The 13,705-nt window shown below is 40.8% G+C and overlaps 1 protein-coding gene across 24 annotated transcripts in view; it reads right to left on the minus strand.

Moving 5' to 3' along the window:
• Positions 1–1,674: 1,674 nt before the first annotated feature.
• Positions 1,675–13,705, minus strand: part of HIVEP2 (HIVEP zinc finger 2) — a 183,591-nt gene continuing 171,560 nt past the window's right edge. For all 24 annotated transcript variants that reach the window (XM_070506450.1, XM_070506434.1, XM_044769047.2 and 21 more), the window contains 3 exons: positions 11,021–11,122; positions 9,334–10,229; positions 1,675–4,138 (listed from right to left, as the gene is read on the minus strand). In XM_070506450.1, coding sequence (XP_070362551.1) covers positions 3,314–4,138; positions 9,334–10,229; positions 11,021–11,122 — 1,823 coding nt within the window. In that variant the 3' untranslated portion in view covers positions 1,675–3,313. The remainder of the gene's footprint in view (positions 4,139–9,333; positions 10,230–11,020; positions 11,123–13,705) is intronic.

The following is a 13,705-nucleotide window of genomic DNA, read 5'->3' on the forward strand; positions in this document are numbered from 1 at the left end:
TTTGTCATGCCTAACACCAAATCAGTCACTAGTTATTACCAATTCCTCTTCATTAAGCAAAACTGCCCCTTCTTTCTCTAAGACCCCATCATCTGTTTGAATTGTTGCTGCCCTTATTTCCATGGAAACGACATGGCTTCATATTCTTCATATTCATATCCGACTGGTCTCCCTGCCTCCATTCTTTCTCCTTCAAATCCATGATCTTCATTGCTGCTGCAGTGGTTTCTTTCTAACTAACAACAACACTAACAATACAATGTCACCTTTTCGCTTCAGTCCTTCCTTGGGTCCCCATCACTTACACAGCCACATCTGAGCACCTTAGGCTGGATTAGGGAACTGGACTTGGATGTGCCTTTCTAGCTTGACCATGTACCACCCTGTCACACTCAGGGAGCCAGCTACATCTTGCTTTTTACCCACTCACCGCTTGACACATCCTGGATCATGTAACATGTCCTTTCCCACTTCTTTTTTACTGCCCCGTCCCTACTAGAATACAAATTCCATGAAGGCAGAGACTTCATCTGTTTTGTGCAGTATGTACACCTCGCACAACAGCAATGTCCCAATGTAGGTGATGAAAAATTCTCTGTTGAATGAGTAAGTCAATATATTGTTTTGAGGGTCTGTTCCAAGGCCGCCTCTGCAAAGAAGACTGTCTCATCCCTCCTTCTACTCTCAGCAGGGTAACTGCGCTCTCCTGCGTGATTACAAAACACTCCAAATGCACCATATTTCAGCACAGATATCATATTGTATATATTTACTTACATATATGTCTTTCCTATTTGCATGAGCTCCTTGATGGCAGGAACACTCTTACTCATCCAAAATGCCCATCACAGTACCAGTTCATAGTAGGCACTCAAAAACTGTTTTATGAATAAGTGAAGACATTAAGTGAATTAGATAGAGGGGGAAACAAAGAGTGACTTGATTTGGCCTGGGATCACTCACACACACACACACCCCAGTGAGGAGTTAAACACACAAATCACCCTACGAAATTAAATGTCTCAAGGATTCTTCTTGGTAAGAGACAGGTATTAGGCTGGTCAGCTGTGTTAACCTGTAATTCACTTTTGTAAAACATAGTTTAAAAAGATAGTCTGGCTCATAAAACAAAATAGGTAAATTGTAAATCCACCAATTTGAGATTTTTTATAATGGAAATACTGAAAGATTTTAACCTTTAATGAGCTTCTACTTTCATTGTTAAAAAGGTTCTACTTTCGTAATAAAAGAACAGTGATTTGTGGATGTTTTATAGTATATTTATTCCCATTGGTTTTTGCCTTCAGTCACCTCGGCAAAAATAAAGAGGTGTCCCCAGTGGAATTTCAGATACATACGCATACTAGGGAGGCAGAAGGGGATGAAAATTTGCTCCATTCATGACTCTTTTCAGACACGATGTATTCTCCCTGTGCCCGTGTTCCAATGACTCCACTCCAGAGCGCACACTTGGTGGCCATTATCCATTCTAATCAGATGACAGCCAATGACTCGTCTTCTCACCTGTTTAAAACCATTCCTACTCAGCACACCTCGGCACGGGCAGAGCCTTCCAACTCAAAGCACAGATGGTATCTTGGTAGCATCAAAATTTCTTTAGAAACAAAACTGGGAAATTAAAATGTGAAACAACACATAAAAACTAGACACCTCAAGCATGTAATTGTATATTTATTTCTCTTTTTAAAGAACACTCCTTAATGTAATTCAATATACAAACTTGGTTTCACAGAATTATAATCCACTATATAGCACAAAGATAACCCAGATTGTGTGTGAGTGTGTGTGCACACACATGTGCGTGTTGTTGCACCCCTCCCTTTCTTCCATTCTTCCGGACCTACAAACAAAGGCTCTGCTCACCTTCGACACCAGCCAAAGACCAGTCTGAATGTTGTATACAAAAGACAGCATCCTCCACAAGTTCTTTTCCCTGGAATCTTCTTTTCCATTCCCCCTGAGATAGCCAGGAGCCTGACACTCCCCCTCTTGCAAAGGGTGAAGTGGCTTCCCCTAAAGCTGATGCCAACCCTATTTCTGTGCGGACTAGCTGACAGGAAGGGCTGGTGAGCAGGTCTCCACGCCCCTTCCTCGCTCCCACATCCAACCCTCAGCGTCTGAGCGCCATCCCTCTGTAGTAGCCTTAGTTCCAGTCACCACCTTGTGCAGCAAGAACCAAGGAGATTTCTAAGGTCGGGTCTTCTCCACGGGCAGCGCACAGCACTGCCTGCCAAGCCACCGGGCCGGCCGATAACCAAGCTCTATGCAGTCCCATGTGCTTTGTCACTTTAATTTTTAAAGACACCCTAGCATAGGTCTGTGGCAACCTAGTGTCCAACTGAGTTACACAAAATTGTACCAGTGATGCACTTGTACATATTTACATGGGGCGGAATGTTTTCCCATATTTTTAGATGAGTATATAGATCAACATGTTCACATAAGACCAAATACTTTTAATATTATTTATAACTGATTTATAAAGCTTTGAAAAAACTCACAATAGCACATCGTTTACCTTAATGCTTTACGGTACTATCAGTTTAAAATCACAGTCAGCACTTAAGTTATAGTCAATCCAGCAAACAAGAGACAAAAAAATTTACAAGAGTTAAGAACTGACTGATACATCCTTTATCTTTTTTTTTAACTAATGCATAAGTGCAGAATAAGATACTCTAGTTTAAATATCCTGTTTACAATATACATTTTTGTTCTAGTTACGCAACAGTAAATCCCATGCTTCACATAGAAAAGCAATCCACAACATTAAGAAAAAATGTACAATTTATGAAACAAAGTAAATAAATATTAGTATTACAGAATCAGAGCTGTACATAAAAGCTGTTCGGTTTTAATCATATAAAAATATGTTTTAGTGCAACCTCACATATATATTGATGCTGTTTTCTTTACATCATTTAGATCCAAGTGTCCAAAAAAGGAAAGAAATTACATTTATTACAAAGCAGATACACAAATTCTAAAATATGTACAAATTACTGCTAAAAAATGCTTATAAGAATATAAGCAAAGTAAAGAAAAGGCACAAACATCTGTACAATTTTAAAAGTACCAGACCCAATAGGTTAATTTCAAATTTTGTTTTGGTCAGGCTCATGACGACTTGTTAATTTACCTAATTCTTTTGATATAACAAAAGTATATATAATAGCAAACTACCGTAACTTAGGACAGGCATGCTATAAACTCGATTACTTCTATTTCTAGAAAAACAGAAAGAAAAACAAAATGGGAAACTGTGGAAATGAAAGTCCCCATGCATCTTAGATCAATGTAGTTGAGTCTGCTCTGACAAAGGTTCTTCATCTTCCTCTGTGCTTGCAGGTAATTCTTTGCTGCCGTGAAAGCCCGGCTGTTTGTCATCCACACAACTCTTGCTGTAAAACGTGGGGTGGGCTAATGCAGTCTGGGATGTACCAAAATTGTCCTTTTCACCGTCATGCAAGTCAGGGTGGGTAGCTGAGGTACAGGGCTGACCTGACTCAGATCCACTAAAGTGTCTAATGCTAACATGTGCACTTTCCAAGGGTTTCTGGTGGGGCTCCTGCCCCCGTGCTGGCTGATCTGCCCCAAGCAGAGCGGCCTCTTCTGTGGCAATCCGGAGAGAGGCGATGGCTTTTGTACAAGTCTGTATGTTTTCCTCCTGTTCCCTCTCTGTTGCATTTAGGCTGTCTTCTGAAGTGCTCTGCTTCAGCAAGAGCCGAGGAGAGGAGGGCGTGCCAGGTGGACCAGATGACTGCAAAATGTGAGGAGCTCGCTTCTCGTGCTGCTTAGAAATCGCACAGGGATCCTTAGGGAAGGGTTCCCCAGAAGGTCCTTTCTTCTCCTCAGAGCCCTCCATTGGCAGAGGCAAGGGGGGTGGAGGACGTAAACCGGAAAGGGCAGGCGGCATGGAGTGGACCATTTGTATCCCACCAACTGGCACCATAGGGATAGGAGCTCGCACTTGTTGCTGAGAGTGGAGTGGAAGATGACTGAAGACATAGTCATTAGGACCCTCAGGGAAAAGGCTGGAGCCTGGATGTTCATAAGCACCTTCTTGGTCTCCATAGAGACTGAAGTAAGGAACCTGAGGTAATCCTCTTCTTAAATTCTGCACAGGGAAACAGGACAACATTTAGGACCCACGACTCTTCATGCTTCAGGCAAGCTATTTCATTCACTCCTCACTCATTCATTCAAAACACTTTAAAACTACCTAATCCTTCTATCTATTTTTCATTTCTCAAGACAAAAGAGATTTCTCAGTTGTCTTTTATAATCCTTGAATGAAGCTGTTGGTCTTTGAAAAGTTACTTTAGTTTTTAAACAGCAATATGATAAAACATGCAGTGTTTTCCCCTAGGTACACAGACACATTTCAGCTCTGTTTTTTCCATAATAGAGAACAAAAAGAAAATAATGGCTAATTACCAGAAAAAGTATACTGAGCAAAACCCACTAATAACAGATTTTTAAATTCAAAAGAAAGTAAAAAGATTACCATCTGTTTATATACTGGGCAGATTTTTAACGTTTTTCTTAAGCGTTGTTGAGAATAACTGGTGTGACAAGCCTGAAATTTGGCCTTTTTTTTAGTTTTCCACAGAACAGATGACAAAGTGGGGGTGATAAACTGGTGTCTCCAATGTGCAAGACAATGGTCTAAAGAGGGAAATTCCTGATCAAGATACACCCCAGGCAGAAGACCAGCTTCTTCATCAAAGCACAAACCAAAGCCAGATTTTCTCAGGAAACTGTCCATCCATCAGATAAGTAGCTAACACTAAATATTTCAAATAGTTACAACTCTTATTCAACTACACAGCTGGGAACCCAAAGATGATTACATCTTAATTCCTCTGTTTATATTATTATTTCCACTTAAATATCTTCTTGGCAATTAATGATTTTGGGCCAGAATTCCAGATTTCATGGTCTCAATCCTGACAATGGAGAATTTATTTTGTATACTTGTTTCTGTAACAAAACACAGACTGTGAGATTATCAGGTTTTAATGAGATGAATCAGGTTTCAATTACTGAGGTTCATGCTTTTAATGGATTGTCATCTAAAAGGACTCAGTTTACTTTCATTTTTTGAGAACTTAAAATCAGATAGATAGAAATCTGTCAAGTAGTCCAGGAGAGAGACCAAAAAAAATGTTCTAATTCATTTCAAGGATGTTTCAGTCCTAAAACTCAAGGTATGCTCTATTTCATTAATGATTCATCCAGTTCTATTTAGATTGTGAGACTGTCACAGGAACAATAAATCATACATCCTCTCTGCTACTCTGTGCCATGCTTGGCCCTTACCCTGTTCTGGGCTACACCTGATTTAAGGTAGAAACAAATGACTTATTCTGGAAGTGCGGGAGCAATCATGTAATTATCAACCCTACAGCCACAAGGACCTCATAAGGGAAGTAAGATGAGAACTTCATGGTACGAGAAAGAATCATTTAAATGCTCCCAAAATAATATGCCTCTTCTATTCACTTTGGTTTAGAAAAAGCGTGGTTCCCTCATCACACACCAGTCAGGGTGACAGAACTATGACGCCTATGATAATAATCTTTGAACATAACCAAACAAGTCTTCTCTTAATCAACAGTTATCACATATTCAAAGCTTAAAGTAAAACGTAGCTTGGTAATTTTTCCATTTGGCTTTCGGTTGCTCTTCCACGGCATCCACTGCACACCCCTCATCAGAATGCGGGTCTGTGAGGCAGCCAGAGAGAGAGCTGTCCCGGACATGAGATCCCTGACTCAGGCTAACGAAGGGAGTGACAAAGTATCCTCTACAACTGGGCTATATCAATACGTTCAAAATCCAATGAAACTTTATTTGTATTAAAAATAAAAGTTTCATATTCAGACCTTTACTGGTCAGAATAAATGAGCACAGCCACAGAAGAAAGGTTACAAGTACAATTTCTACCATGTAACCACTTTCCCTGCTCCAGACGCTGCCAGGTCTTTCCAGACATCCTCTCTCCTCCCAGTCACCCCTTCCTCATCCTCCAAATAAACGCTCAATAAAGCTTTTTCTGCTTTGGTTTTACTCCATTTGCAATCCTATTTTGTTTTGTAATTTGGGCCTAATCATTGTAATACGGTGAACAAACTCCCATCTTACTTAAATCTCAGCAAGAAAAATCTCAATATGGAAACGTAAATAAGGCATCCATGTGGGAGTTGTGTTAAGTGTCTGTAGATATATGTACATATGTGTTATACATATATCCCATGTTCCAGATATATTGCCCACCCATCTTTTCATCAGTGTCAGCATGTCCTCAAGAAGCAAATGCTAAGGAGGCAGGAGCGCAAGAGGGCCTTTGCGGGGGTGAGGGGAGGGAACAGGGGAGTGAATGCATGTGAAGGTAAAGTGGAGGGGAAACAGGTGCTCAGCGGTGACTGATCCGGGCTCAGTCACTGGCCGGGGGCTGCAGGGAGAACATGGTTTGACTTGACAACTGAGCCCTATCCCGAAAGTGCAGACAGCAGGAGGCAGCCAGCTTCCTGCATTCCATACGGCTGAATGGCAAGTTCTTTCAAGGATGGAAATCTACTTGGCCCACCTCCCTGGCTGCCAGGAACAGATTAAGAAACTATGGCTAAGAGGGAAGTGACCTGTTCAAGATCACAAAGACAGCAAGGGGAAAAACTGAATGCTGACTCTTTCACTAGACATGATGTTCGTCTACGCTACATACCAAGGACCAGGACGTGCCTTCCTTTGTCTCCTTGCTATGTATCTATCCAAACTTTGAAAATGGAAAAGGAAATTTTTTTGTTTAAAAATTATGTGGGGCCAGAAACCATAATATATTTTCATCATCATCCTTGAGCCACACACAGTAGGCCCTCAAAAACTATTTACTGAACGAACGGATAAAATACTCTTACCTTCTCATTCTTTCTCTCTATCATCAATGATCTCGTCTATCTATCTATATCTGTTTCTATCTAATATTTTATCATCTCTATCTCTAGAGCTCTATCTAAGCATCTATCCATCATCTATATATCATCTACCTCTACCTAGCTATGTCTGTCTATCTATCACATCTATCCATCTGTCTATCAGGTTAAACTTAGAACTAACTAGAGGGTATTAGTGCAGAAACAGCTGAATAGCAGGATCTCAGTGACTGTATATCATTTCTTCCAAACCTGTTCCCTGGGTCCTACTACATAGCCTGAACCAGAAAATGCATGTGTCACAATGAGCTACGAGGTCCTTTCATGTCACAGTCACTGTCCTGTGAGCCACTGGTCAAAGTTAAGCAACAAGACACGGTATTGGTGATAGAATTTCCAACAATTCTTTTTTCCGCTGGCTATAAGAATCTTGTTCGCACATCATGGAAAGATGAAAATCCTCCTCTGCCCCTCAAGAATGGTTGATAAAGCATAAAAAGGGAAGTGCGGGGACCAACTGTCCCTGCTTCAGGGAGGATCCCAGACCTATTTCCTCATATCATGTGAATGAAACGTGGAGGGTCCAAATGCTCTCAAGAGAATGAAACTGGGTAACAGACCAAAGGCTCAACACTTGGCTTCATAAATGGTAACATTTAACAATTCTATTAAATATCCAGGTGAATTGGTACCAAAAAAAAAAAAAAAAAACCCAGTGACTAACAAAACCAATCTCCTTCCAACAACAACTTTCTGGGCAGAGACCGAAACACGAGATGAACTCCCCGAGTCCCCGCCTTCAGTTCCTTTGCCCAAGCTGACGGTGAGTTGCTATTATTTTTTAATAGCAATAGTGTGTTGGCACTAAAGGCTTATTTTTTGTGACTGCAGTCAACTGGATATGCTCCAACATCTGACAAAAACCATAGTCTAGATCCACCCGGCCAAAGCCAGAACGGGAAAGCCTCACCTCACATGCTACCCCAGCATCACTGGGTCTATACCAGAAAGAGCATGTTGTACCCCACATATGGCATCCTAGCATCCGAGGGATTTATGGCTCTCGAGTTATGCCGCAACGGCGTAAACTTCAGAAGATCCCTCCTTTCCACTTAGCACCGCCAAGACACAAAAACCCATGGAAACGTACATCTTCTTCTGAGCTTGGTAAATTATTAGGTTGGCAAATAAAGTATGTCCCGAGGGCTCTGCATGTTTCTGCAGTGACTGCCGTGAAGACTAAGTTGGTAGCAGGCTTGTGAAGAGGGTGTTGGAGGTCGGGGAGGGGAATGCAGCAAGGAACTTTCTTTAAGTTTAAAAATGACGACCTAAAAGGTGATGAGAAGGAGGAACCTGGCCACAAGAGCAGTGATAAGACAGAGCTTAGAGCTGGCAGCACTTCCTTTGGCTTAAAGGATAGTGCTGATCCACATGACAGAAACCCAGAGCAAAGAGTAGAGACCAGGACACAAAAAACACATTTAAAACAAACCAACTCAAAAAGGATCATTCCTCGTCTATACTAAGCCTGCTTCACTCATTTTTTAAAATCCTACATAAACTGAAAGAGATATCAAGGTCTACTGAGCTGTGGAATGAGGCAGGGCAGATGCTTTTCTATGGATGTGCATTAAAGGTACTGCCTTAATTTAATCTGTGATGGCTACTGTTGTTATCTTGCTTTATAACGAGGACATACCACAGAAGCCTTGTCTTATACTTTCTCCCTCAGCTCGCCCAACTGCCCACGCTCTTTGGGCCACCGTCTCACTTGGGAAGTATTCCTGGTAGCAAGAGGTGGTAGCAATGGCAAGAAAAACATGTATGTTCACGCCTTTGATTTACAAACACACTGTGGGTGTCAAGCTCTCCTCTAGGTCCTCACCAGTTTCATGTGTCCACTCACTCCGGGCAAGGTAATGAGTTTATTAAAAAAAAAGAAAAAGTGATTGAAAGCCAAGGCTAATGCCTGAATCAGAATTCTTACTTGGAAAAGTTATATAACTGACTCCTAAATGTCTCTGAGAGTGTCTGTCTATGCAGTCATGTCATGCCAAAGACTTCACCTTTCCTCCTCATGTAAAGGTTCCAGCTCATGTCTATAATTAGCTAAGCTTAGAAAGCATTTAAAAAGGCCTCCTCCATTCCCAGCTGGAAAGGCACTACTGCTCTGATGCAACACAACACTCGGAGTAATGCCACAGCCATGCTACTGACAATAGCATAGGATAGAAATGTCTTCCTGCTACATTAGAAACCAAGTTCACTGCTCCCCAAGAGAGATACCCACGCTATAATAAATTCCACACTACTGCGTAATCAAGAGGTTCCAATGTGCTTTGACTTATGTTAGAAAGAGAAAGTCAATTATACTTACAGGAGGCCCCAATACAATTGGCTCTGCTTGCAAATACTGCCCCATGGACAACGGTGGGTTATGGTATAAAGCCCTTCTGGGAGATGGCGCCCTTATGGTGGTCATGTATCTTCTCTCTCTCCTGGGAGAAAGGTCTCTTCTTGCCATGATATCTTTCCCAGGTGACACTGGCCTCCTTGGGGACAGATGTCTTCTTGGTGAAACCTCTCTTTGTGATATCTCTCTTCTCAACGCAGCTTCCTTTCTTGGTGAAAGATGTCTCATGGGTGACAGATCTCTCCTAGGTGATAAATGTCTTCTGGGTGATAAATCTCCTTTGGGTATCAGATACCTCTTTGGTGAATTATCTCGACAGGGTGAAGAATCATATCCTGGTGAGGAATGGCGGCTTGAGGGCGAGAAGTCCCTCGGAGAGGAGCTTGGCTCTGAAGACAGCATGTAGTCTTCATCCATACAACTAGGGATGTCTAACCTGTCTTTGTCTGGTTCTGAGTCTGTACTTTTGCTCTGGAATAACCTCTGGTATTCTGTCATCTGAGTATCTTCACATGAGTCACTTGGCGTCATCAGCTGAGTAACCTGAATACTTGGCAAAGTAACCAAATAGCTGATCAATGAAGAATGCCCCAGGGAACTATCTGAAGGAACCCCATGGGGTACGGCGCCAACATTCACTGGCAAGGAGGAGAATCTAGGAGGCTGAGGACTGGTGCTTCTTGATCTTGTTTTTGGTGTCAAATCTCCCTGGTCATCGAAGTCCTCATCATCTTCATCATCATCATCGTTATCATCTCCGTCCTCACCATCTGATTCTTCAGCATCTGAGAACTGATGGTCGGTTGAAATGCTGGACATGCTATGCTTCTCAGCTGCTTTGTGCAAATCTTCCATAGTTTCTGAAACAATTGAACAAAGTGGAGATCAATATCCAAACATCAAGGTTAGGAGCTAATTTAGTTCTATCTCTTTCCAAAAGCTTTCCTCAATCCCCCAACCCCCAGAGATAGTTCCATCTCTGAACTCCTGTAACACTCATTGGGCACTTACCTCTGTGACCCTGCATTGGTTCTTATCTTTTTATGTACCTATCTGGTTTCATCCTCACCCAACAATAAGGACTCCAGAGTAGGACCTTATACCTCAAACATCACATCACCCCCAGAAAACCTTTAACAAGTGGGTATGGATAATGTTGGCAGTGACGATGCTAAAGGAAAAAGGAAAGTAACAATCTGTCTCTATAGGTATAAACTTACATATAAGTGGTGTATCTCAGAAGGTTTGGCCAACTCTCAGGTTTTCCACTAAGGTTAACGATGAATTTTTTCTTACTAGATTTCCTCTTAATAGGAAAAGTAACACATTAAAACGCTTTTCAAATTTCCCAAAAAGTTTCAAGAAATTTAAGTCACTATCACAATGTAAGCGCAATTAGGTTTGCTTTATGGTTCTGGATAGAAGTATTTTCATAGTAAGCCCTTTTCCTCCCCCTTAGTCAGAAATGAAATGCATTTATTTCTTTGTAGCTGTTGAGTAATTCAATGTGTCAGACTCCTTTGTTATATTTACTATTTAATAAAATGAAATATCATCAGTTTCTAAAAAACATCTAAAGTTATTTCACCACCTCAGCCACAAAGCTCCAGCATGCATAATGAAGAGGTCAGTCAACTAAATGATGAGATACCTGCTTCCTCAGCTTCTGTGTCATCCACTGATGTCATGGAGACTCCCAACTCCAGGCATTTCTTCATGTGTGCTTTAGATTTCATATGCTTCGTTAGGTTTCCTAGAAAACACAGCCAAAAAAAGAGAAATTAATTGGTTACCAAAATGGGATGATTGCTCCAAAATCCAAGGTGAAATGAACTAAGTTGATAACATAGATTTGTTTCTACCCACCACCCCTTGCCTCAAACTTAAGAGGAACAATCTGGTTTCTGAAGATATCAACCCCTGAGAGCTTTGGCCCAATCTCAGGTTTTCTTCATTTCAGAAGACTGTAGAAGACTATGGCCACATCTTTGCAAGAGTAGGCTCCAAGCACAACTGGGAATCTCTAGCTTTCCTGGCTGGGAAGGGATCTAATATTTTCAGCCCCAGTGGGCCAGCCTCCTAGGACTCCATATAAACAGGACAACACAAGCTGGATCCCATTTTGGAGAAACTTCAGAATGAAATACTGTCATCAAAACACCTACTGGACCCCAGACCTTCTGGCATTGATCAGATATAGATTAAACCCACAGGAGCCTCACTAGTCAGAAGAAGAAAATACGAAAACTAATGTTAGGGCCAATCCTGTAAATGAACTCAAAGATCGGGACAAAACATGACTAACTACTTACAGGGAGCATTATTCTCAGTATTCAGCATCTATCTGCCTGGCATATGTTAGCAAACTTTATGACAGCAGTTTCTAAAGTTCTGGAGTGGCAATATTCCCTTTTTATTTATATGGAAACTCTCGTTCTAAGAAAAAGGAAAGGTTTTTGTGTCAAATATGTATTACAGTGGTGATATAGATATATACAATTATATGTATACATACTTATGTGTGTGATTCTGTAGGGTTATAGAATTACTATATGGAATGTGAGAAATTTTGGAAATACTGATCCAATCACCTTTGACTTAGGATCTATGAAATTATATATATATATTATTCCATGTCATATATATAACTTGAAAAAGAGATCCAGGAACTAAGTCAATTGTAAGGGCCATATTATTATCTATGTCCTTTGATGCTGCTTTAGCAAAGTATCAGCAAACGCTTTACTTTTAAGACTAGGCTCATGGAATCTAGGAGGAATCTCTTAGCCTGTTGAAATAGGCTGTGCCCCATACAGGAGGTGTTTAGCTTACTATTAATGTAACATATGAACCACAATTCTAAACTGAGACACTGTAGTTTATTTTTTTTACTTATATTACCTTATCTTTTACTTAACATTTTGCTTATTGCTTATATACCTATGAACTTTATGTGCTATGTTGATAACTCCAAACCCAGAAATATTTCCAGGCCCCTACCACTCCTCTTTATCAAAAATTATATCTACAATTTTTCTAAAGATCTCAAACACTTCTGTAGACAGATCATCAAGAATTCTAAAATCTGTAAGTTAATTTATCCATAAATTAATGGAAATCATCTGCTTCTGCAAGGGTGCAGGTAATCTGCCTATGTGGATGGGTGTGGATGTCGTGTCAGGATCATTTATTTTGGTCTTACTATGTGTTTCTTCTATATTTTTCTCTCCATCTGTTTCAAGCAGGTGGGCAGGCTTTGGGCTCTCATCTTCAGGAGAGGTTTGCAGTTACAAGCATGGCTCTACAATAACCCCCCGTCCTGGTTTTGGTTTATTGAAGTCTTGAACTTCTGAAGGATTCCAGGAAGGAGAGGGGAGGAGGGGTGGGGGGCACCTGGAAGAGTAGCACAGGCCTGGAGGAGCCAGGGCCCTACCAGAGCGCTCCATCTGCCCTCGAGCGACCCAGCGGACAACTGGCACTTAGGCTGGAAGTGAGAACCCACAGGAGTTTGCTCATTTTAAGATTCCGAGACATTTGCACATTCCCGAAGGCTGACAAGGAAACTCCAATAATGACCAAGAATAAATTCTTTCCTGCTGAAACTCCAGTACAATAGTTCAGAGCCAAATTTAATTTGATTAAAAAAAAAAGATCAAGCAAAGTGACATTTCTTCACCCAATGTTTCACACAGCTATCCATGTACCCAACTCACATGCCCAGTGAAGCTGTCTTAGTTGTAACTGCTGGCGGATTTGCAGTATTTCCTAAAACCAGTTTATATTTTCTTATTTCCCAGGGAGTCTCTCGGTGACGTTCTATGTAAAAGGATTGTGCAGAAGTGCACGGTATTTAAAGGACCTTATGTTTCTCTCTTTTGAAATGCAAATAAACAGTCCCTTACCCTTTTACTGGCTTCAAACGAAGTATACTTGTAATATAGATACTTTTTTAATAAAGAAGAAGCAAATATATTGAAAGGCTACACATTTATACTTCTGACAAACCAATAAAGACAATTTAGGATTTAGGCAACAAGAGAAAAATAGGCACACATTTCTCTACCAAAGATTATTTTATTTGATCTTTATTTTTCTTGATAGTTAGTGGAGCAGATGAATTGGTATGCAAATTTAAAGTGAAAACCTTGGAAAATGATGTGAGGTTAGTGAAGCAGTGTCTAAGGAGCCGTTAGTATTTCTACAGTAAGCAGTAACACAGACTTCTACAAAAGTCCAACCACCCCTAACTGACTACTGTTTGCATTCTGAGAACTCTGGGTTTATGAACATTTTAATGATTTCAGATAGAAATATAATCAAAGCAACCTCCTTGTGT

Source organism: Equus asinus, chromosome 1, assembly GCF_041296235.1.
Source record: "Equus asinus isolate D_3611 breed Donkey chromosome 1, EquAss-T2T_v2, whole genome shotgun sequence".
In the NCBI taxonomy this organism is placed as follows: Eukaryota; Metazoa; Chordata; class Mammalia; order Perissodactyla; family Equidae; genus Equus; species Equus asinus.